This window comes from Salvia splendens, unplaced genomic scaffold, assembly GCF_004379255.2.
Source record: "Salvia splendens isolate huo1 unplaced genomic scaffold, SspV2 ctg297, whole genome shotgun sequence".
In the NCBI taxonomy this organism is placed as follows: domain Eukaryota; kingdom Viridiplantae; phylum Streptophyta; class Magnoliopsida; order Lamiales; family Lamiaceae; genus Salvia; species Salvia splendens.
Genome location: NW_024598937.1, coordinates 1 through 23,828, shown reverse-complemented (window position 1 = coordinate 23,828; position 23,828 = coordinate 1). Strand labels below are relative to the sequence as shown.

The 23,828-nt window shown below is 38.3% G+C and overlaps 1 protein-coding gene and 2 pseudogenes across 1 annotated transcript; 1 reads left to right on the top strand and 2 right to left on the bottom strand.

The window, feature by feature from the left end:
- Positions 1–5,024: 5,024 nt before the first annotated feature.
- On the bottom strand, positions 5,025–7,031 carry LOC121789645 (annotated as a pseudogene).
- Positions 7,032–8,317: 1,286 nt separating this feature from the next.
- On the top strand, positions 8,318–10,380 carry LOC121789644 (annotated as a pseudogene).
- A 1,136-nt stretch (positions 10,381–11,516) lies between these two features.
- Positions 11,517–23,162, bottom strand: LOC121789647 (valine--tRNA ligase, chloroplastic/mitochondrial 2-like; the record flags this gene model as incomplete). Its single annotated transcript, XM_042188051.1, has 28 exons — positions 11,517–11,693; positions 12,025–12,191; positions 12,337–12,409; positions 12,536–12,637; positions 12,712–12,816; positions 13,133–13,277; positions 13,443–13,470; positions 13,859–13,970; positions 14,050–14,100; positions 14,201–14,338; positions 14,448–14,558; positions 14,687–14,798; positions 15,731–15,951; positions 16,069–16,089; positions 16,216–16,332; positions 16,412–16,529; positions 16,614–16,762; positions 18,487–18,570; positions 19,536–19,611; positions 20,402–20,469; positions 20,545–20,597; positions 20,966–21,019; positions 21,257–21,348; positions 21,929–22,016; positions 22,230–22,266; positions 22,384–22,392; positions 22,484–22,610; positions 23,075–23,162. Coding segments are annotated over 28 exons (2,723 nt in total), but the record flags the coding sequence as incomplete, so codon positions are not given.
- Between the last annotated feature and the right edge of the window lie 666 nt (positions 23,163–23,828).

Sequence of the window (23,828 nt, the reverse complement as noted above, 5' to 3'; positions counted from 1 at the left end):
CGAAGTGCTTTTGCTTTTGACGACTATATCGTCAACATACACTTCGACCTCTTTCCAATCAGGTGCCGAAAAAGCTTGTCTACCATCCTTTGATAAGTGGCTCCGCATTCTTTAACCGAATGGCAATCTTTTTATAAGCGAAAATGCCGAAATCAGTAATGAAGGCCGTTTTTGAAGCGTCAATCTCATCCATTAAAACTTGATGGTATCCTTTGTACAGATCAAGAAAACAAAAAATTTCAAAGCCTATCAAAGCTTCTACTTTTTTATCTATGTTTCGAAAGGGGATAGCAATCTTTGGGACAGTGCTTATTTAGATCGGTGAAATCTATGCACATCCGCCATCCTCCTTCCTTTTTCTTGATCATGACAGGATTGGCTACCCACGAAGGGTACTTCACTTCGAATAACACATCCGCCTTCAATAATTGACGGACTTCGTCATGGATGACTTGATTTCGTTCTGCCGCAAGAGTCTTTGCTTCTGTTTTATCGGCCGGACTGAAGGATCAATATTTAACCGATGAGTGATTACCTCGGGGGGCACTCCGGTCATGTCCAACGGAGACCATGCAAAGACGTCTTTATACTCCTTGAGGAGCTGGATGGTTTTTTCCCGAAGTAGAGGCGTTCCCGCGAAGCCGATCTTAACCGTTCTGGATGGATCGTCTTCGTACAGCTGAACTGTCATCGAGTTCGGCTCCGGTATGACTTCGGTCATCGCCTCTGACTCCGGCTGCTGTGATTGCTATGCTTGGTGGTGCCGATCTGACTGCTCGGCACTTCTAAGCGCAATTTGCAGACATTCCTTTGCTCTCTTTTGGTCACCTCGGATGACCGCTATCCCTCCTTTAGTGGGGATCTTGATGGTGAGGTGATAGGTGGAGCAAACGGCCCGAACTGTGTTGAGCCAGTCTCTTCCCAGGATGACGTTGTACGGGGACCGAGCTTTCACCACGAAAAACTCAATCATCGTACTGGAGCTAGTAGGCGCTTTCCCCACCGTGATCGGAAGGCTGATAATACCTTCAGGGCGGGTGTCCTCCTGGGTGAAGCTCTTCAGGGGAAGCGGAGCCGGACTGAGCCGAGCTGGGTCACTTCTAGTTTGTCGAAGCACTCTTTAAAAAGAATGCTAACCGACGCTCCTGTATCCACAAACACCCTGTGGATCAGTTTGTTTGCCACTCCGGCTTGGATGACAATGGCGTCTTGGTGAGGAGAGATGGCCGGGACGGGATCAGCAGCCGAGAACGTAATCACTTCGTCCTGCTTCAGCCTTTTATGCGTTGGCTCCTCTCGATTGGAGCCTCTGCGTTCTGACTTTAGGGACGACTTGGTCTTCCCGGCAGGGAGCGCGTCAATAGTCTGGATTACTCCATCATATTGCGGCTCGTCATCGTCTTCGGGATCCGGCTGCCTTTTCGGATCCTGAGGAGCGCAGTTCGCACCACTCTGCTTTTTATTCTTCTTTGGCTGCTTGCTTCGGTATTTTTTCAATGTCCCTGCCTTCACAAGAACGTCGATACCTGCAGCCAAGTTTCTGCACTCCTCAGTATCGTGACCGTGGTCTTGATGGTAGGAGCAGTAGCTATCCTGTGGTCGGCGCGCGGCTGATTTCGTCATCCGCTTTGGCTTTTCGAATAGGTCAGAGTGCAATTCGAAAATTTCCGCTCTCGGCTTGTTCAGCGGGACGAACTGAGCGGGCGGCTTCTCGGGATTGAGACGAGGTCCCAATCTGTCTTGCACCGGAGCCCTTTGAATTCTTTCAAATGGAGTCCGGCGAGGATGCCCCTGATCGCTATGATCGGGCTTCCTTCTGTCTCCTCGGGACGATGAGCTGTCTAACGACCGTTTGCGACGGTCTGCCTCATCGGCCCGGGAGTACTGGTCCGCAATGTCCCACATTTCCTGAGCTGTCTGCGGACCGCACTCAACGAGCTTCCTGTAGAGAGCTCCGGGCAGGATTCCATTTTGGAATGCCGAAATGACAAGCAGATCGTTGAGATCGTCTACTTGCAGGCATTCCTTGTGGAATCTTGTCATAAAGTCGCTGATTTTTTCGTCGCGACCTTGACGAATGGAAAGCAGCTGAGCCGAAGTGATTCGGGCTTCCGCTTTCTGAAAAAACCTCCTGTGGAAGGCATCCATTAGATCTCGGTAAGATCTGATGCTGCCTTGGGGGAGGCTATCGAACCACCTTCTCGCGTTCCCGATGAGCAGCTCGGGAAACAGCTTGCACATGTGGACCTCGTTGAGACCCTGGTTCGCCATGTTATATTGATAGCGCCCAAGAAATCGTGAGGGTCCACGAGCCCGTCATAAGTCATCGACGGAGTTCGGTAGTTCTGTGGTAGGGGAGTTCGGGTGATGTCGTCCGAGAACGGAGTCTTCAGTGCTCCGTACACGGCGAATCCGATATCTCGTCGGTATGGAGGAGATTGAGTTCTCCTGTGATTCCGGTACCGAGGAGGAACAGAATATGTCGGGGCTGAGGACTCTTCTTCCTGGAAGCCACGGCACTACTGCGGTAGTGACTTTCTTGTGCGGAGGGAGAAGGAGAATCCGCCGTTTTCGTCTCCGACTGTTTTTGGCTTTTCCGCAGGAAGGTTAAGAATTCCTCCTGCTTCGCCTCCAAAAACTGCTTGACAGCCTCATTCAAATCGGGCTGCTGGGAAGACTCAGTGGGACGATTTTTGGAGCGGCTTGTTCCTTCGCCATGAGAACTGGTGGTGGATTTTCCCTAGGCTGTTTTCCAGACTGTGGGATGGATTGGCTTCCTCCTGGTTCTCACGGGCAGGAATACGGGCACTCTGCGATCTGGTATGCATTTTTTGGGTGGAAAAAATGGATCAAAAATTCGCTTTATCACAAATTTTGTTCTCTGGTTCCCACAGACGGCGCCAGTGATGAATCCGCGAATTATTGATGTTAGTAAATGCTGGTAGAGAATTATGACACAATGAATTTACGTGGTTCGATTTACTGAGGTAAATCTACGTCCACGGGGAGAAATGAGGGCAGGTTTGTATTGCTTGATCTGCGAAAATACAGCTTACAACACAGACTTGCTATATGCTATTTTATCTCTAGAGAGCTTAACCCTTTCTATCTGATCTAAGTTCTATTTATACATTGAACTAGGATCGTGGTTTGCAGCCCCACTAACAAGATCGTGGGTGAGCAATAACTGCTCAATAACTGCTTCATACCACTAAATAGATCGTGGGTATAGTGGAGGTCGTGGAGGCCTTTCATGAGTCCACTAACTCCTAGTTCGGTCGAATGCTGAGACCGAACTGCTGGACTTTACCGATCAACTCTTGCCGATCTGAGAGGAGAGCTTGACTGGTCGGCTTTTACCGAGCTGTAGGCTGAGTCCGAACTCTTTGGTCGTGCCGAACTCTTTGGTCGTGCCGAACAGATACTCTTTCTTGGGCTCTGGGCTGATGGGCCGTCACTGTTATTGGGCTTGCCATTAGGGTTTAGTTCGTACCCCATCACAAAGTATTGTAGCTCGACGCCGGATCTCGCTGCCAATACGAAAATATTTTCAGCTTCTGCTATGTTTCTTAGCATACAAATATTTTGTGTATTGAATTTGATTTTCAGCTTCTGTGTATTTTGTGTATTGAATATGTTTCTTAGCATACAAATATTTTCAGCTTCTGCCAATAGAAAATATTTTGTTTATTGGAATTTCTTTGTTTCTTGTGTATTGAATATGATTTTTCCGACTATTTACTTTTATTATTATAGAAACGAGACATGTTAAATTGTTCCCTGCTGAAATTAAAGACTTTTATGCGTAATTGTTGGCCAAAGATTCTATTTCTCAATTAAAGACTTTCACTTTTATTTTTTTATTTTACAGAAATGGAATCAAAGAGGACCATTTTACAGTAGCATAGCATTAAATATGGAGAACAGCATGCAGACTCACAAAAGGAAGTACTCACTAAAACTGATGTCATCCCTTTAATTGAGGATGGGATTAATCGCATTAATCATCTTAAGAATGCTACACTTTAACTGTGAGGGCAAGTTCAAGTTCAAGAAATTGTGGGTGGAGTTGGATGATATTACCATCACTGCCCTCTCTGTTTTAGAAACGGGAAATCAAGTTATGAAAACTAGGGGAAGGCTTGGGGGATGAATCTTTCATCTTTTGAGTTACCAAGAGCAAGATCTTCTACCTTACTTGGAAACGTGCAGTTTGAAATCAAAAAGTGTTACTTTGTTAGAGCTTTCATCTATATCTTCGTGATTGGTCTTATCGTTTTGTTGCCAAATCTAGTGGCTGCATATGCGCCTGATTCTCAGGCTACTAAAGAGATGAAATTTTTAATGAAGTGCTGAGGAACGCTTTCTCTGTCATGTGCGCATTGATCCTGATCCAATTCCTCGACTCATATGTGCAAGTCATGCTTAAAGATCTATATGAAGGGAAGAAGAGTGCCCAAGTCGTAGAGCGGACGATGCAGTTCATATATCAAATGTTGCATCAATCGAAGCTCGTAGATCTTCTTAAAAACAAAAAAACAGCTAAGAAGCAATGAACTTTATGTTGCAACTTTGGTTCTGTTTCTGTATGCCTCAACTTTGGTTCTTTCTGTATGTGGCAACTTTTGATTTTGTATGTTGCAAATATGAATTCTGTTAGACTAGTATGAAGCAGCACTGACTGTATGTTGCAAACTCAAATTCTTTTAAGATGGAGGATCTTAATAGCAGTTTTAAGATGGAGGATCTTAATGGCAGTGTCTTTTTCTCTGTTTCTGGAATTTTTAATGTTCCTATTTTTTTTATAAAATAGTTGTTAAGTATTGCTTACTTAGGAGTTGGTCCATTAATCAAGCATTCTTGCTCTATCTCAAATGCCTAGTTGAGTAGTTGTAACAATTTACACAGGAGAAGACAGGCACAGGTGTATCAGTTAACACAGCATTATTGCATTTAAATCTTAATAATTTCAAAACAAACAAATGTAGTTATCATGATTTGAGTAAATCTCTACAAGTTATGTATTATCCAACGAAGCAAGCCGTGTATTTATTCAGTATCCAACGAAGCAAAGCCTTGCATTGAATACTAAACCACATCTTAATACTGGGACTTTGGTGCGTCTTGGCAACGATGGGATTGTAAAACCTCTTAAGCTCCTCCATCTTGTTAATGAAAGGCTCAGCATCATCTACCTCCTCGGCTTTGTGCAACTCCAACCACATCATAGTGAACACGAAAGCCTTGTCTATCTTCTTCTTGTCGGCCGCTTCCATCATACCTGCTACACATCTCTCATAGTTCCTCATGTCGTATGCGTACTCCATCAAAGCTTTCCTATAATCAGACTTGTTCATATACTCTTCGTCCTCCCTCTTGCACTTGTTTGCATCGCGAATCATCTTCTCTATTTGTTTCTTGGACAGCCTGCCCTTGCCCATGTAGTTGGTGATGCTGATGTTGTTCTTCACTCCACTCCCTATGTGCTCTGCTGACACATTCAAGATACCATTCTCATCAATGTCGAAGCACACTTTGAATGTACCAACACCTCTGGGCTCTCCTGGTATGTCTGGGAGACTGATTTCATCTACCAGATTGTTGTCTGTTGCTTTGCTTCTTTCGCCCTCGTACACGGAAAACGACGCACTGGTCTGATTGTCCTCCATCGGTTTGATAAGTTGTCTCCAACCTTGTTGGGATAGGTGTGTTCCTCGGAATAATTACACTCATCACATCTCCATTGCATTCAATACCAAGAGACAAAGGAGTAACATCCGAACCACCACATTCTGCACCCAACACAGCAGCACCATACGCCACGGCTTCGTCTGGATTAATGCTCTTGCACGCCTCCTTCCCATTGAACATCTCCTTCAACAGCTCTTGCACCATTGGAATCCTACTCGACCCGCCCACCAGCACCACCTCATCCACACCCCTCCGCTTCATCTTTGCATCACTCAAGCATTTCTCAACCACTTCCATACACTTGTTGAACAAATCCATGTTGAGCTCATTAAATTTAGCACGAGTGATACTCGAAAACAGATCAATCCCTCGAACAAAGATTCAATCTCAATATTAGTTTGGGAAGTGGAGGAAAGGACTCTCTTAGCCCTTTCACAAGCACTCCTCAATCTCCTAATAGCTCTCGGATTCATACTAATATCCCTACCATTCTTCCTTTCAAACTCTTTCACCAAATGATTCACCATCCTACTGTCAAAGTCTTGCCTTCCAAGATGAGTGTCACCGGCAATAGCCTTCACATCAATGATCCCCGCCTCAATCGTGGCCACAGCCACATCGAACGTGCCACCACCAAGGTCGAAAATAAGCACATTCTTAGCCACATCACCACCTTTATCTAGACCGTATGCGATGGCTGCAGCAGTAGGCTCGTTGATCATCCTCACAACATTGAGGCAGGCAATGGTTCCAGCGGACTTGGTGGCCTGACGCTGAGAGTCGTTGAAATAAGCAGGCACGGTCACGACAGCATTCTTGACAGGTGATCCAAGATAGGACTCAGCGACATCCTTCATCTTAGATAGGAGCATTGAAGAGATCTCCTCAGGTGAAAACTGTTTCTCCTCTCCTTTGTAGGTTACCACGATCATAGGCTTATCAGCAGCTCCAGAAATGACCATGAATGGCCAGAGTTTCATGTCACTCTGAACCATTGGATCATTGAATTTACGGCCAATCAGCCTCTTTGCATCTGAGAAGCATCAGTAATAATAAAAAGTCACTATCTCCATCATAATTTTTCCTTCCTTCATTTCGGTAGATTTTATTCGAGTATAATAGTTAGGTTACTGACCGAAAACGGTGTTAGTAATAGTATGAGCATTGGCGGCGTCTCCGATGAGACGCTGGTTGTCGGTGAAAGCGACGTAAGAGGGTGTGGTGCGGTTGCCCTGATCGTTGGGTATGATCTCGATGCGGTTGTGGTGCCATGCAGCCACACACGAATACGTCGTGCCCAAATCGATCCCGATCGCCCGACCTTCCCCCTTCCCGGCCATTGATGCAGATGAGTTGTGAAATTTTGGATATGGAATTACAATTCACGATTCATAAAATTAAGGAAGGTTAAAACCTAGCTATCCTCTATCAAGTCTCACATTTTGAATAGGTCTTTTTAGTTCTAATTAAGATTAATTATCTCAAAATAATAGTAGTTTCGAGATATTCGTGTTAGGAATTAGGATACCAATCAAGTAGATTTTGTTCTATTCTATGTCTATTTTAAGTGTTTGATGAAAAAGAAAAATTAATTGCTACACTTCTACATAAATATGACCTAGCAAGTGGATTTTTGTTCTATGTCTATCATAAGCATGTAATATACTCCATAGTCCCCTAAAAATAATTCTCTATTGTCATTTTGGTCCATCTTGTAAAACTATTATTATTATTGTTATTATTGTTATTATATTTGAAACTCATAGGTAGCATAATCTTTAAGAAAGACATTGTTGGCATGTTAGTGACTTTGTAAGTGAGTTTGTGGAACTGTAATATTGTATTCCCTCCGTCCCTATTAAATATCGTATATTTGACCAGTGCAGATTTTAAAAAATTGTTTAACTTTGTGAATAAAAATAATTGGAAAAAGTCAGTAGAGTGTGTACCCTAATTTTAGTGGAATTTAGAGTACACTTACTAAGAATGGTAAAAGTGAAATGAATTTATCGGGATCCATCCAAATAGGAAATATGTGACATTTAATGGGGACCGAAGGGAGTATACATCAATTGTAATTTCCTCATTTCTATAGGAGTTTATTTGTAGTTTCCTCCATATAGGAGATAATTTTAAAAAAAGAGTATAGATTTGTTCTATTAAATGCTATATATTCTAAATTTCGAGTACGAATTTTGATCTAATAACTTTTCTATGTTTCATAGTGATGACCGGAGCTTTCGCACATAATTGACAAGAGAACATTTCAACTATAATAGCCACAAGTAATAGTGATTCCAAAATAAATAATATTGCATTACTTTGTTACTACCGAACTAGAGACAACTAATACGATGAAAGGAAGCCTAGAACAATGATGATTGGAAAACCAACTTAAATTATTTGTGCTGGCAGTAATCTCCCATTTACAAAATTGCCAAATGCAAGAATCTAAATTGGAATCTATCCCAATCTATCAATCAAAACTATCTACTAACATGACAAATTCCAATCATAGGAAAGAAGATGAAACAAACCTCTAGCTAGGGGCATCTCTTAGTACTAAGATTCTTAATGCATTGTACAAATACCTCAATCTGGTAAAGTAGAAGTTCAGTTTGTGAAAATGGGAGCATTGCAAGAGGGTGAAGGATTAGGCTATGGAAGTTCTTTGCCAGTTCTGAGCGGGCAGGAGATAGAGCGAAACGACCCTCAAAACATACCCGAAAGATACATAAAGCACCTCGAGGACAGGCCTAAAGCCTCTGACTTAGCCTCTGTTTCTTATGACATTCCTGTCATAGATCTCTCGTTGCTTGCTGCTGGCAACGAAGATGAACGAACCAAGCTAGACATCGCTTGCCAGGAATGGGGCTTCTTCCAGGTACATTTTCGTTGTTGTTGTTGTGTTGTTGTTACAGACACTAGTGTCTCATATAGGTTTGTAACATAAGACATATTCTTAATGCAGATAATTAACCACAGGGCGGATAGTGTGTTAGCCAAGATGAAGGCTGCTGGCCGGTTTTTTCGATCTGCCATTGGCTGAGAAGAAGAGATATGCTATGGCAGCAAACGATGTTGAGGGGTACGGACAGGGCTATGTAGTCACCGAGGATCAGAAGCTCGACTGGAACGACCTCCTCTTCTTGATCACGTTGCCTGATAAGGCGAGGAACGTCAAGTATTGGCCTCTCACGGTCCCCGGCTTCAAGTATGTGGTCATATCCCATAAGAGTAAATGTCAATTTTGCTCCTAAACGTACGACGAAAATATGAATTTTGTCTAAAATATTTACTTTTTGAAAAATAGGTCCATAACAAATGAAATCTTATTGGGAGCGGTCTTTTTTTGACGGTCCATCAAAAAACTAACGGTCATGCCACTGTGCAATTAGCGTTGATCGTTAGTTTTTGATTGAACCGTCAAAAAAAGGACCACTTCAGTGACATTTTCATTTGTTATGGACCTGTTTTTCAAAAAAAAGAATGTTTTAAGCCATATTCGTATTTTGGTTATATGTTTAGGACCAAAATTGACCTTTACTCTATCATCAATTATACTCCCTTTGTCCCGACTTAAGTGATGCATTTCATATTTGGGCGAGAATTAAGAAACAAGTGTTCAGTAAGTTAATAAAGTACGAGAGAGAATAAAGGTTATTTTTTTAGCTAGAAATGGAAATGTGTTACTTAATTAAGGACGTCCCAAAAAGAAATGCGAATCACTTACGTCTCTATTGAACTGCAGGGAGGCAGTTGAAGATTATGCAGGTGTGTTGGAGAGAGTGAGTGATGAGATCTTTGGCAATTTGTCACTATTGATGGGAGTTAAAAGAGATTTTGTGAAGAAGGTACATGGAGATGTGAAGCAAGGGATAAGAATGAACTATTATCCCAAAGTGTGCTAGGCCGGATCTAGTCCTTGGGTCAGCCCGCACTCCGACTCCAGCTCCATCACTCTGTTGGTTCAAGACGAGGCGATCACTGCCCTCCAGATCAAGCACGACGTCGCTTGGGTGCCTGTCGAGCCGATCCCAAATGCATTGGTAATCAACATTGGTGATGTTATGGAGGTAAGTCCATGATAAAGTCAGTGTTTTAAAAATCGAATCGGATCAGCCTGTTCGACCGGTTTGGCGCAAATTGGCACGATGAATTATGATGACTTTTAATTTTAGATAATTATATCAAAATGTAATCAAAACACACTCAATGTTAATAAAATAATGCACTAGTAAAATTAAAAATTAAGAAGGTATTTAAATGATGTATAAAGTAATTATTTAATAAAGTTTACTGTTTTTTATAATATACATATTTAATTGTATACTATTATCATTAAATTTTATTGTTTTTGTATGGAGTATTTCGTTCGATTAGTGGTAAAACCGATCTGACCGATTGAATCATGAATTAAACAATGGCTTCGCCGGCTCGATTGTTGGTTCGGTTTTAAGACGTTGGTTCTCGTGCAGGCATGGAGCAACGGGAGATACAAGAGCATTGAGCATAGGGCAGTTACAAATGTGGAGAAACCAAGAATTTCTGCTGCAGCATTTGTGATTCCAGGTAATTATGTGAAGTTGAATCCATTGGAGACTATGGTGGATGAGAAGCTTCAGCCAAGAGTGTTCAAAGATGGTGTTGATTTATATTGAGTACCTTCGTTATACACTTGCAAATTAAATGGAGGGTAAATTAGCCTATATTGAGTATCTCAAGTTGAAACAATGAAGGGGAAATTTGCATGCTATTTTCATTTGATTGTTTATTGTGTTTTAGAGTCAGTTTCACAATATTATTCCCAAGATATTCGGAAAATAACTGGTTTAGTGAAGCTTGTTAGCTAAACAAAAAGCTTAAAATACGAAATTTGGTCAAATTCACCTTAGTATCATAAGGTTTTTTTTTTGTTCTCAATTGTTTAATCCATATAATAAATCAATTCTTTGATGATGCTCAAAACATTATTATTTAATTGAAATAAGAAAATAAGTATAAAAAAAATATGAATCATACTCATTTTAATGAAATAAAATCATTTGAGAGTTACTAAAAGATGTCGTTTCACACACGAATGAGACACCTGAGAAAAATTGAAACTTCGTAATTTCATTATTATGTTTTCAATTTTTATGGGAATGATCAAAATTTAACTAAATTATGACAATCATCCCAATTCGAAAATATAAAATATTAACCAAATACAATTAAATTTATTTCTATAATTATTAATAGTTGTATTTGATCGCTAACTACTTTTGTTTATCGCAAGTAATCAATGAATATTAATCTATTTTAAACAATATAATTAGTATATTGAGAAATATATCTAAATCTAGAAAGTTTATTTTGGTTCGAATAACTAAGTTTGGGATCGAGCTTGGTATAAACGAACCAAGCTTGAGCACAAGGATTTTATTCATCTCGACTCTTGTCTGAATACCCAAAAATTTGGCACATTCTATCATACAAAAATTGTCATTTGGTGCATCATTAAAACATTTAACCCATATCATGTTCAGTTGTTCCGTAACAATTAGTAATTTGCATCTCCAAATTCTCTATTTATTGAAAGAATCAAACCTTATAGAACAGAATATGCTAAAGAAATGGAACCAAAATAGCTATACATCAATTCATATTTCATAGTAGAAGATCACTAACTTTGGCTGTATTCAATAGATCCGGGCAAACTGCACAAGGACGACGATAAGGTTGATCTTGTACATGAAAATTAGACCATCCATGTGATGTATCGTGTGTCATCTTTACCAGAAGCGTGATAGAATAAGACGAGTACAGGTTGGAATTATCGGACTTCATTGAGCTTGATTTGGCATGAGCGTTGTGGACTGGAGAAAAGCTAGCCGGTTTCTTGTTAAAGTTACTTTCTCTTCTGCTTCTGCTGCTTTTTCTCGAACCCCACGAACAATATCCTCAGGAGCTTTCTCAACAAACTGTAGATAAACAGAAATGATTTGATTTCTGGAGTGTAACTGAATGCAATATCTCACAGTACTCAATAGACAGATATTGCCCCTTCCAGATGAAAGCAATTTAAATGAAATATACACAAATTCACAAGAAACGAAGATATTTGATTATTTTTATGACATTTATGTTGGTTTTTACAGAGACGATAATCTATTTTCTGCTAATGCTGAAGAAAACCAACTTTACAAGTGTGTGCATATTAATAGACTTTCTTCAATTTTTCACTTGTTATGATCAAATTTAGCGCATAAGCATGGTCGACGTGAGTACAATCATGTTTAAGTCTAGAAAATAGGAAAGAAAAACACAAAATAATCATCTTCAACTACTTACACTTGGAGAGCTTAAGCGAGCCATAAGTCCATCATATTCAGTTTGCATTTTAGCTAGGCGCTTGGAAAGGCGCTGCATCTCAGCCGAGATATCTACCATGTCAGCAAGTGGAAGGTATGCTTCTAAACCTTCACTGGCAACAAGATGGACTGATTGACTAGCATCTCCTGAAATTCATTTTGTGATAAAACATTGCCCAAAGTCATCGTAAGAGGATTACCATTACGTATATGAAATTTGTTGAAAAAAAAACAAAGCGAGGTATGGTTAGACAAGATGCATTAGCTACTCGATTGATGGCAAGAGCATTACCTGGGGGAGATTGGGAAAAGCTTACGTTCTCCAAATCCAGTCTAGAGAGAAGAACCAAAACATCCTTTTCTTTCTGCATCGTGAATCATACAGTGAAATCACAATGTGAGATTATATAGGTGAAATCGCTTAGCAAAAAACAAAAATATTCAGTTGACTAATCCAAAGCTATATAGACTGAAGGATTTGGCCTACTTACAGAAATATACTGAATAACCTCTGCATTTGCAACAATTGATGCGGATATACGCTTTGCTGGTTCAACAGAGTACTCTGCCCGTGCATTTCGAATTGCTCTTGTCTGAGATACAGCAGATGCAAACAATCATCCAACTGTTCCATGACCAGGCAAATAATGAAAGGTTTAGAACTTACCAAAGCCTGTAAATTCTCAAATTTCTTCACAGATTCGGTTTGCCTTGGAAGAGAGGTTGATGGCCAAGCTGATACTATAAGAGCTTCTTTTCTGTTGGGTAATGACTGTATGATAATACAAATGTAAAGAGGGCCATTATATCAAACAGCAGAGTTACAATTCCATAGATGAAAAACAAAAACAAAAAATCAGAAATCCATGAGAAACAACATGGATAGGCTTGAACATCTAGATTTCCAGCCTGAACAGCATATGCATGGGTAAAATTCTGACAGCCAAAATATATCACGAGCTAGCCCAGGAACAAAAGCTATTGCGATTGTGAGGTCGTGCATCTTGTTGTATATAGATCCATATAATATCATGACTATTCTGAAAGCAAATTAAAGACATGCCTATAAGAATCTGAGACGTCTTTACCTGCCAAAGCTCTTCAGTTACAAATGGCATAAATGGGTGAAGTAATTTCAGTATTGATCCAAAGACATACAAGAGAACTGCTTGTGCCACAGAAGCAACTGAGCCATCTCCTTGATAGAGCCGGGCTTTACTTGCTTCAATATACCTAACCAGAAAAAGGTAAGCACCAGTGAGGTGAAAGGAAGAACCAGAAACTATGGAAAATGCATTTTGCAGGATGGCAAATATTTTAATCATTACTCATGCAATGTAACAATGGAAAAGTAATTCAAATTTTGAGTGCCTAGAAAGCAATTATCATGGGATGTACAAGCATGAGATAAGAACATAAGCAATAACTACACAAGCAAAATAACAGAACTGTTGTAGAACAAATGCCAAGCTCAATTTGGCGATACAAACATGTCATCTCAAGATTTCTGAGTTTCAACTCCCAGAGTAGACTCTGTCAATGTAACGATTTACATATTTTGGAACACATCAAGAGATAAATAAGGCTAACAATCACACTTTTTTTATCTAATCTATGATCTTCAAAAACAATAGGAGCTCAACAATTACATCCCATGAAGTTAAGGATCTAACTCAAGATTCAACGAATCCCCTTATAAGGTGCTGTTTGAATAGGATTCATGCAGTCGATTCGAATGATTTTTAGATGTGCCACTTGCTTGAAATGAGAATTTAAAAACAAAAACAAGGACAAGCCAACACAACTTGACATACCAATCAGCAAAATCAGCCCAGAAAAAATCATAGATTTCCCGGGCAACATCTCCAAGAAGAACTTGTCATAACTCATGGTGACAGCATCAATCAGCATATGAAGTTTTGTCACCTGCATAAATCACATTTCATTAGAAAGGTGAAAGAATGCTCATACATCATTACAATGCCACCATATGATTGTATCTCACCACCCAACATTCTGGTAGAGGTAGCTTGAGCAGTGACTCTTCCTCATCAAACTGCAAAATTACAACCTTACTTCTCAGAACCGTCCATATATTTATAGCACAAAGTAGAAGTATGTGCCAGGATCAATGTGCAATGGTTGTGTCAAAGAACCTTATAGTCCTGAATAGCTGTCCAAGCTGATAAATCACTCTGAGGCGGCAAATTCTGTAACACAAACTTGCCACCATTCCACAGTTTGTTGGTGAAAGCTTTAGTAGAAGTCAACCTTTCAGTTGATAAATTGAGATCCTACAACATGAAAAGGATATGAATTAATAAGAGGACATGACATTTAGACAGTTTTTGGGACTTCAAGCATATTCCAGAGCAACATGCAGGTATTCTAGAGGAAACCGACCTGGCCAGCAGTTCCTAGAGAGAGAGTGAACCTTAGAGCATCAGTTCCATAATCTTTGATTGTATCAAGTGGATCTATAACATTTCCAAGCGATTTAGACATTTTGCGGCCCTACAAAATATGAATACCAGCAGTAAGGATATTCTATCAGAAGTGAATTATATTTTTTGATCTAGAAATGGTTCAGAAGATGACTTTTGAATGAGGCACTATCCTGTGCCTCACATTCTGTTGCTTACTTGAGAATCTCGTATAAGTCCGTGAAGGTAAACATGTGAAAATGGAACTGTGCCCGTGAATTCAATCCCCATCATCACCATTCTTGCTACCCAAAAGAACAATATGTCATGCCTGTTCAAATGAAGCAGCTTTTTCTTTATGTTCAAAAGGGAAGTCCCTTTTAGAGGGAAAAAGGAATCAGAGTAGATATAACATAGATTCTAAAGACAGAGTAAAACCAGTATATTGGGTTAACATATAGTATCTCATTATCTCTGCAGGAGCAAGAATCTGACAGAAAATTATGAAGCTTAATAAACGAAAAAAAAACCTCTACTTCATGAGAGTGGCATTGCTGCTGTATCTAACTTTAGGTAACTGTAACTGATGTTCCATTTAATATAAATGCAAAAGTATAATTTCAAGTACATAGAGTGGTCTTCACCTTGTAAATATTGCACTATTAAAAGTATGCAAAAAGGTAAAAGTAAAGCACAAGCAGAGGTGTAAGTACCCGGTCTCAAGAACTGATGTAGGATAAAAGTTCTTAAAATCCTCCGCTGACCATCTGGCCAACCAAGAGTGCTGAAAGGCCACAGTGCACTAAGAAATAACATATGTGGTTAGTTTGACTCATCTGGCAAGCTGTCATATTACAGTTAAGAACATGTAAATAATTGGGCAAAGCATTTAAGAAAATAACATCACCCAAGCAACACATTCATTGTACCAGAAAACGTGCAGCAGTACATGATAAAAGAGAAATTGTCAAGAGACGATTAATGTTCTGCCGATTTATGCACTTTCTTCTTCAAAATCTCTGGAATAGTATGATAAAACTTTGAATACAGTTGCTTATAAGAATAGCCAGCTGCTGTGGCGCCAAAATGTGGTAGGTATCATTCTAACATAATTCTTTGTTAGCATACGCAGGGTAGATCACGAGTGATTATAAGCTCATTTATTCAAAACAGTCTTTAACTTGAGAAGAAGAAACATCATTACACAGAGAAAGGAAGGTATAAATGAAGAATTGCATTCAGTTGATTTGCTTGACAACGGACCTTGAAAACCAGGTGTCAAGAACATCTGGGTCTTGATATATTTCGACGTCCTTTCCATATTTTTCACGTGCTTTTTCAAGAGCTTCTTCATTATTCCTAGCAACTATGTACTCGTCTTCACATTTTTTACCAACAATGTACCAAACTGGTATGCGGTGCCCCCACCATAATTGCCTGCTTATACACCAGTCCTTGATATTTGACAGCCAGTGATTATATATCTATAATCATTACACAAGTGAGAATATTACTCCAGCTTCAAAAAATAACTACTTTTTAAAAAAACAACTAAATGAAATTAAAGAGGAATGTAGTCAGAAATTGATGCTTTATATTGCCTCAATGATCTGCTCAGAAATCTAAAAAGCAAAAGCTCAAGACTAGGCAGCATCAATAAAATCAATGGCTTCAAAGCTAACAGTAGACATGGTGAAGGCTAAATAAATAAATGATGAGCACAGGAATATGTAACTGGTGTTACATACCTTCTCAAATCTTTCGGGCACGATGGTTAGTTCTCCCTTTTCCACTGCATGGAGAGCCCTTTCTGCCAACGAATCCATTGTCACAAACCACTGTTTGCTTACTAGAGGCTCTATTATCTGATAAAAGCAACTTTGCATTAGAAGGAAGATAGAAAGGTGCATCTTCATGCAAACCCATATTTAATATTTTGCACACCTCTCCACCACGTTGTGATCTAGGAACTCGCATAGTATAGGCCTCCTTTTTCACTGCTAGACCTGTCTCCTCGAGTTCTGACCAGAGTTTCTTCCGTGCCTCAAACCGATCAAGACCACTGTCATTTCAGTAAGATTAACTAGGAGAAATAGGACTTTATAAGCCACTTCAAGCAGTTTGACACTATAATCTAAACAATTACCAGTATAAACCAGCAACTTCATTCAGTGTTCCATCTTTATTCATGACATTAAGAATGGGAAGCCCAAGCTTCCGAGCAAGCAGGTAATCATTGTGATCATGTCCAGGGCTTATCTTCAAGACACCAGTTCCAAAGTCTTTATCAACATACTGCATCATCCAAAAACAATTATATCCAGAAATGGGACACACCACTCATAAACGTAAGAACAAGCAAGATTAAACAAAGCATTGCTTTTATTGCTACTCTTTGCTTGATGCCAAAAAGGAGAAACAAGATATTATTGTATCGTGAAGAGAACAAAAATCAACTTAGCAGTATATAATTTGCACTTTGATGAAGATAATACCAATCAAGCAATTGGTGTTTATCTCTGGTTATAGTCAATCACAACATGATAACAGAAATTGTAAGCCTCGCCATAAATGGTTACAGGAGGAAGGAAAGGAAATATGTATGTATTTTCACAGGGATTGTCTTGCTTGGAGTTCAAAATCAGGTAGATACTGTTACAATTAATCTTCAGCACATATTATAATTACATAAGAAGGAAGTATATATACAAGAATTCAATAGATGAAAGACAACTATAAAACATTAGATACTATAAGTCGCCTATAAGTTTGGGCCAGTGTTGTTAATTTGGCGTTCGGGTCGCTCGGGTCGCCCGGGTCGCCCGGGTCGAGACCATCACCGCCCAACATGGGGGTTGATCGAGATGCATGGGTCGCGCTGGGTCGGTTGGGTCGGCGGGGTCGAGCGTTTCAGGTGGGTCGATGCGTTCGGCTACAGTGTTTTTGCGTATAAATTTTATAGAATTGAAGGAAGTGATGAAGGAAATGATGAGAGGAGAGAGGAGAGAGGAGAGAGGAGTATAATTATGAGCCTTGGGAATAGACATCGTTTGTCACTATTCATTTGTTTAGTGGGATTAGGAAAATATAAAAATTGACATAGTTTATCACACTTTTTAGGCAGCAATAAAAATATTATTTTACCAAATTTTTGATTAGTTAAATTGAATCCAATATATTTACATGGATATATTGTCAATCCAAACATGGAGTATAATTTAATGGTGGAAAATGAGTATATTATTTTAGGAATAAATTAATATTTGTTCTTCTACTATATAAACGTTTCGAGATTCAAATTGTACTATTTAAAGTTTTATTATTTTATTTAATAATAATCTATTGTATTAATCAAATTATTTATTAATCTTATATAGTTTGTCTACTAATACATATTCATTTATTTTTTACTAATTTTTAAAATAGATTTCACATTCCACTCCTATTTTATTATAAGTTAATACTACATACAAAATGACGCACATTTCATAAATATTTTCTTTGACATTTTCAGACAATGGTTTCAATTATTTATTTTGTGTTATACTTATGACTTATGAATTGTTTTGATATTTGATAATTTCATTTTTCACTTTATCTCTATTCACATGAATTACGTCTACATTTATATTATTTGATATATTATAAACATTAGAGTAAATATTTATTTGATTTAATATTAAAAGGCAAAAAAATTAGCCTAGATTAGTGGGTCTCTCGACCCAGTCGACTCGTCGACCCGCGACCCGAATTTTCACCTTATCGACCCGTGCGACCCTCGACCCTAACAACACTGAGTTGGGCATGGGTACAGGTTTTCTTACTTAATTCATTTTTTTGTAATGTGTTTTCTAACTTATTCTAATACAGTCAATTAGGGTATTCATGATACAATAGCATCTATCTGCACATGATCCTGAAACTTGACCATTAAAGCATTTTCCCCTAATCTTCAGAAGGAGGTTGCTTAAGGTTCATAATATCACCAGCTTGTGCAAGCATCACAGCAGGTTTTTTACCTTATCAGAAATTATGGGGACATGCCGACCATAAGTCATTGGCACAATAGCCATCTTTCCTATGTACTTGGAATATCGTTCATCCTGAGAAACATAAACGAAAAATATTGTGAGATGAGACCATAAACTAAACAAAGACTCTGTTTAGATTAAAGAACTGCTTCAACCACATTATTTTTCAGGCGAGGAGGCACAAATGTTAAAGAAATCCGAGTCCAGCATGAGTAAACAACAGGGAATGGCCAAACGCTTTTAACAAACACCTTTAGACTTCAAATAGATACCAATTTTCTTTTTGGGGATAAGAAACAGAAATTTTATTTTGAATCTTTGATAATGATGACCCATACAGATTACAAAGACAAATCTACAATCTAACAGTCCAATGTCCAGCTAAATCTGATAGGTTCACAATTTTAAAATATTTGTGGATTCAGACCCCAAGGGAAACGCTAAATTTGATCTAATTCCATAATAAATTTGTCTAATTTCACTCGACACTCAGATCACGTCTTCTTATATGGGTTTTAAAATGTCACGTTTACGTATCTCTTATATACCACTTTAAATATAATGAAAAACATTTGAGTTAAGCTAAAAGCAACGAGGAAAGTCCGTCTTAGTCTCAGCATTAATTTTGTAAGTTGTTAAGCAACAAGCCACTCAAATATTAATAGTCCCACGATTCTACCACTGGCTTGTCTTGACTCTTGATTTTCACACATTACTTGATTTATGGAGAGGCATCGTTATGAAGGATAGAATTTTTTTTCAGGATAAATAATATGGAAGGAAGGAAGGCTCTGTCCAAGTACCAACTAGCACAGCGTAGGAAAAAAGGAACTAGAATATTATTAGTAGATTGACTTGTTTACAGGAATAGGATCCATTACTGAGATTCACCAACCACAAGCCTTTTGTCTTGAGATATTACATGAACAATGTATGTGGGAATCACATAATCGAAAATCGATCACCATAAATGTATTCCAAAAAAACGAATCTCATGGAAGTTTTTGATGTGATTCATCAAAGCATAAAAAATTTACCTCTGGATTCACTGCTATTGCTGTATCTCCAAATAAAGTCTCTGGTCTTGTGGTTGCGATTGTCAGAAAGTCATCCCTGTGATGTAATGAAAAAAATCATGGCTTTAAGAGTACGAATATATAGGTTGCTGCTTCCTGCTAGTGTCCTGGGAATATAGTAAGCTTCATAAACACTTGATTCATGTCCGAATTCTACTTTTCCAAATCTATTTTCAGGCTTCTTACTGAGAATTTTCATTTGCTCAGTTCTTTCTACAAACCCCTCAATGAATTAATTCCAACATTGAGTATACTATTAAAATCTTTTTGACCAACAATAAGAGGATGGAATGATACAAGACACATAATTGATGCAGATTTGACATAAGTAAAAGATTGTCAGTAGAGAAGTTACAACATTATTTGTGGCATTGTAGTCTGAATATGCACCCTGCATGTATTCATGCAACAAAAAGTAAACCGTTCTAGTTGTCATCCACTAAGCATTTACGATACTTTTTACATGGTTTTTCAATAATGACACTTAAGATTAATAAAGAACCTAATTAGTTGAGCTTCAACACAAAGTTATAGCGTTACATGCCAAGTCAAATACAATGTCAATATTGTGAATACAATCATCAATGATGTTGGTCAAAAGTCTAAAACACAATCCAAGCCCACAAATTACTGCAAGTAAAGTATCATTATAAATAATGCCAGAAGTTTGAGAAGCCAAAGCAACTACACACAAACATATAGTCAAATACATATATGTTAAAAATGAGGTCCAAGACAGGCATTTATCAGGGGAACCTCATGAATCCTAAGGCTGCAAGCAAGAATAAATTTCACTGATCTGCAATAATTTATGATCATTAAGATACCTTGTACCACCAGCAACGCGGTACTTAATGTGGTACAGAGCGCCTGGTTCTTCTGAGTACTCTACTTCCTAAGAGAAATATTCATCACATCAAAATAAGATGCCAATAGAAGGTAAACTGGAAAAGTGTCATGATCTGCATACCAAGTCAGAAACTGCAGTCTGTAATTTAGGGGACCAGTTGACCATGTAAGATCCTGTAATTTAGGGGGCCAATTAGCATGAAACGAATACAAAAGCGAAAAGGCAAAACATCAATCCAGAAACTTATTTGCTAGAGTACAATATATGCTAGACTAGAGTATAAACAAAAAAAATTTGGGCTTTGCAGTTACACTAATTTTCTCAGGAGTGATTGTCCCCTTTTATGCAGTTTAAACAGTATGTCATAGTTTTTATTCTCCTAGTAACCACTACTAAAGAATATCACTAATGATTCCAGAAGAAAATTAATGGCCATGATATTTTATTTTAAGTCTGTTGTATACTGAAAAAAGTTATAAGGACATTTAAGAAACAAGCTTTAATTCAAACCCTATGACAGGGGTCCAAAATATGTCCCTACCTTGATAGATTAGACCTTTCTCGTGGAGCCTAACAAAGGCCTCGACAACGGCTCCTGAAACGGTTGAAAGAGTGAAATTCAGTACAAAAATGCATCTCTAAGAAACATTAAATGCAGGTGATAGGAGACAGTACTGAACTTTGCAAGAAGATAGTAAAGATAACCAATTCAAATAAATAATATGGAATAGCTTTGAGCCAAACCATTGACTATGTTGTATGAGTCTGAATCTAGATTTGCTAACAATAATGCATGGTTGATGGAGGATTTACTGGATGAAAACAGCCTTACGACTCAGCTGAGCATCAAGGGTGAAGCGTTCCCTGGTCCAATCACAAGAAGCACCGAGTCTCTTTATCTGATTTGTTATTGTCCTGCCATATCTATAAGTAAAATAATGAATTATCAAAATTAGCAATATAAAATCAGAAACTGCAGCACGGATGGTCGGCCATTATTGACAAAAGGGCATGATCGGCCATTACTGAAAAATATGAAGTGACAGACTACTGCTATATCTCACTAAGCTAGACATAAGATCTGGGTGAACTTAAAAAATAACTCAGGCATCATCACTATTAAGAATATTAAGTAGAGTCTCTCAACAAGATCCAAGGAATCAACTCACTCACCTAAAGCACATCCATATGATTCTCACAAGATCTAAGATTCTAAAGCATTTGGATAATTATTTAACTCAAAAATGTGCAACGGTTTTGAAAATTTGCACGAATTTAAAATTAAGGCACAACAGGCAAAATAGTAAGGTAAAACTAGTACTCCAGGAAGCAAGATAAAAAGATTACTTTTCTTTCCATGTCCAAACTCTTTTTGTGAATTCTTCTCTACCCATGTCAGCTCTCTTAATTCCTTCCTCAGCCAGCATTCTTTCCACAACCACTGAAAATAAAGATAAGTTAGTCCATAGAAGAGTTTACAAAAAAAACTTTCTTCAAAACATACAGATCAACAAGAAATAGAAACTCAAAGCTCACAAAGAATTGTTTAACAGATGAGAATACAGGAGCAACTTTTCTCACATCAGATGAAACTGGAAATATTGCACAAAGTATAGCCACAGGTGCAACCTAATGACAGTGTTGGGGACTGACACTGTCCCATTATTGTCTTAAATAACTAAACAGTGTGATCCTAGCACCCTATAATGATACACACTAGAAATGCAGCAATCATTTCATTATTCATTGAACAGAATTATGTAAATAGCAAGCTGGGATCAATTTTCTTTTTTGAAAAATAATACCTCTTGCTAAAGAAGAAGTTCTATTAGCGGCACTGGACTGATATACGCATAAAAACCGAAGTTTTAGATATAGTATTAACCTGGGTTGCAATCCCGGCATGATCAGTTCCAGGAAGCCAAAGTGTAGGTCTCCTTTCATTCTGTTGTATCTTACCATTATATCCTACATTTGCAACAGAGTTAATCCGGAAAATGTTGATGTGCACTTTTTCAGTGCTAACACGCATATGTCAAAAGCATCTTTATTTTTCAACCTCAAGAGTGACAAACATAGCATGTCCCATGTGCAACGAGCCAGTTACATTAGGAGGTGGCATTGAAACTACAAAAGGATCTCCTCCCCTCTCAAGATTTGGCTTGAAATATCCTTGAGACTCCCACCTATATCCATAATGGAGATGTCAAAGCTTAACATTAACATCGCGAAAACTGTGGTTGATTTACAAGATAACTCTGCATGATACTAAAGCCAAACTGAGACGAAACTACATCATTTCATAAGAAAATAACTTGAGAAGCCCTTGACAACTAAACTTGAACTGATCTGGTTAAAGTAAATGTGGAGATCCATTTTCAACCAATCAAAGTTATCCTGCACAATCCCTTTTTATTTCAAATCAATGTCACAACTACTAGAACAAAGCAGCAAGCACGTGGTATTTCGTTCTTCAAACACTATATGTAATCTCTGCAGCATCTAATAACAAGAAAACCTTCCTCTACTTTCCAGTATTGTTCTTACACATCAGAATGGCAAAACAAATTATTATATCTTAGTTTCATCCGCAGTATAACTTGGAATTAACCTCAAAACTACCAGAAGCATAAACGAACACATGAATTACCATTTATATATCCTCTCCTCCGCGGTAAAATCAAAAGCTTTTGCCACTTCCGGCGATGTAAATACACCATTATCCGCTATTCCAGCAACTGAAAATATTCATATTTAAAAAATTAGTGAATGAAACTACACTAAACCTAACATCAATTCAAAACGAATAGTGCCACACATTAAATCCAGCTTCAAACAAGCATCGAATCCTATCTGTAATAGAAGTTTTTTATTGCTAACCACTACTTGTTTCATCTCTGGTAGAAAAGAAAAAAATTACATTCCAAAATTCCAATAATTCATAACCAAGGCGACAAATTTCCAAATGCATAGTACCAGTGGTGAAGGGCGTGTTTCTGAAACGAATGTAGTAGGAACGAGAAAGAGAGATACGGCGGCGTGGTTGCGTGGAGAAGAGGAGTGGGTTGAGTTTATTGCATATCGAGCAAGAAGAAGATAAGAGAGAAAAAATTGGAGGCCGCCATTTTCAGCTTCCCTCAACTGAGATGAAAGCCTGCAGATTTTGTAAGCTGCTTTTTTTTGTTTTAATAATTTTTAGATTAAATATTTGTCGAGATAAATTTCTTCCTTGAATTTTAGTAGAGAGTAAATTCGTTTGGTTTTAGTATTTTTTACTTTTAAATATTATAAATAGGAATAAATAGTTCTATTTTAAAATCAAAGCTGACATAATTGATAAATTAAGCATTATTAACTTAAATATTATAAGCTACTAGTAGCCATGCACGATATTTCACTGAAAA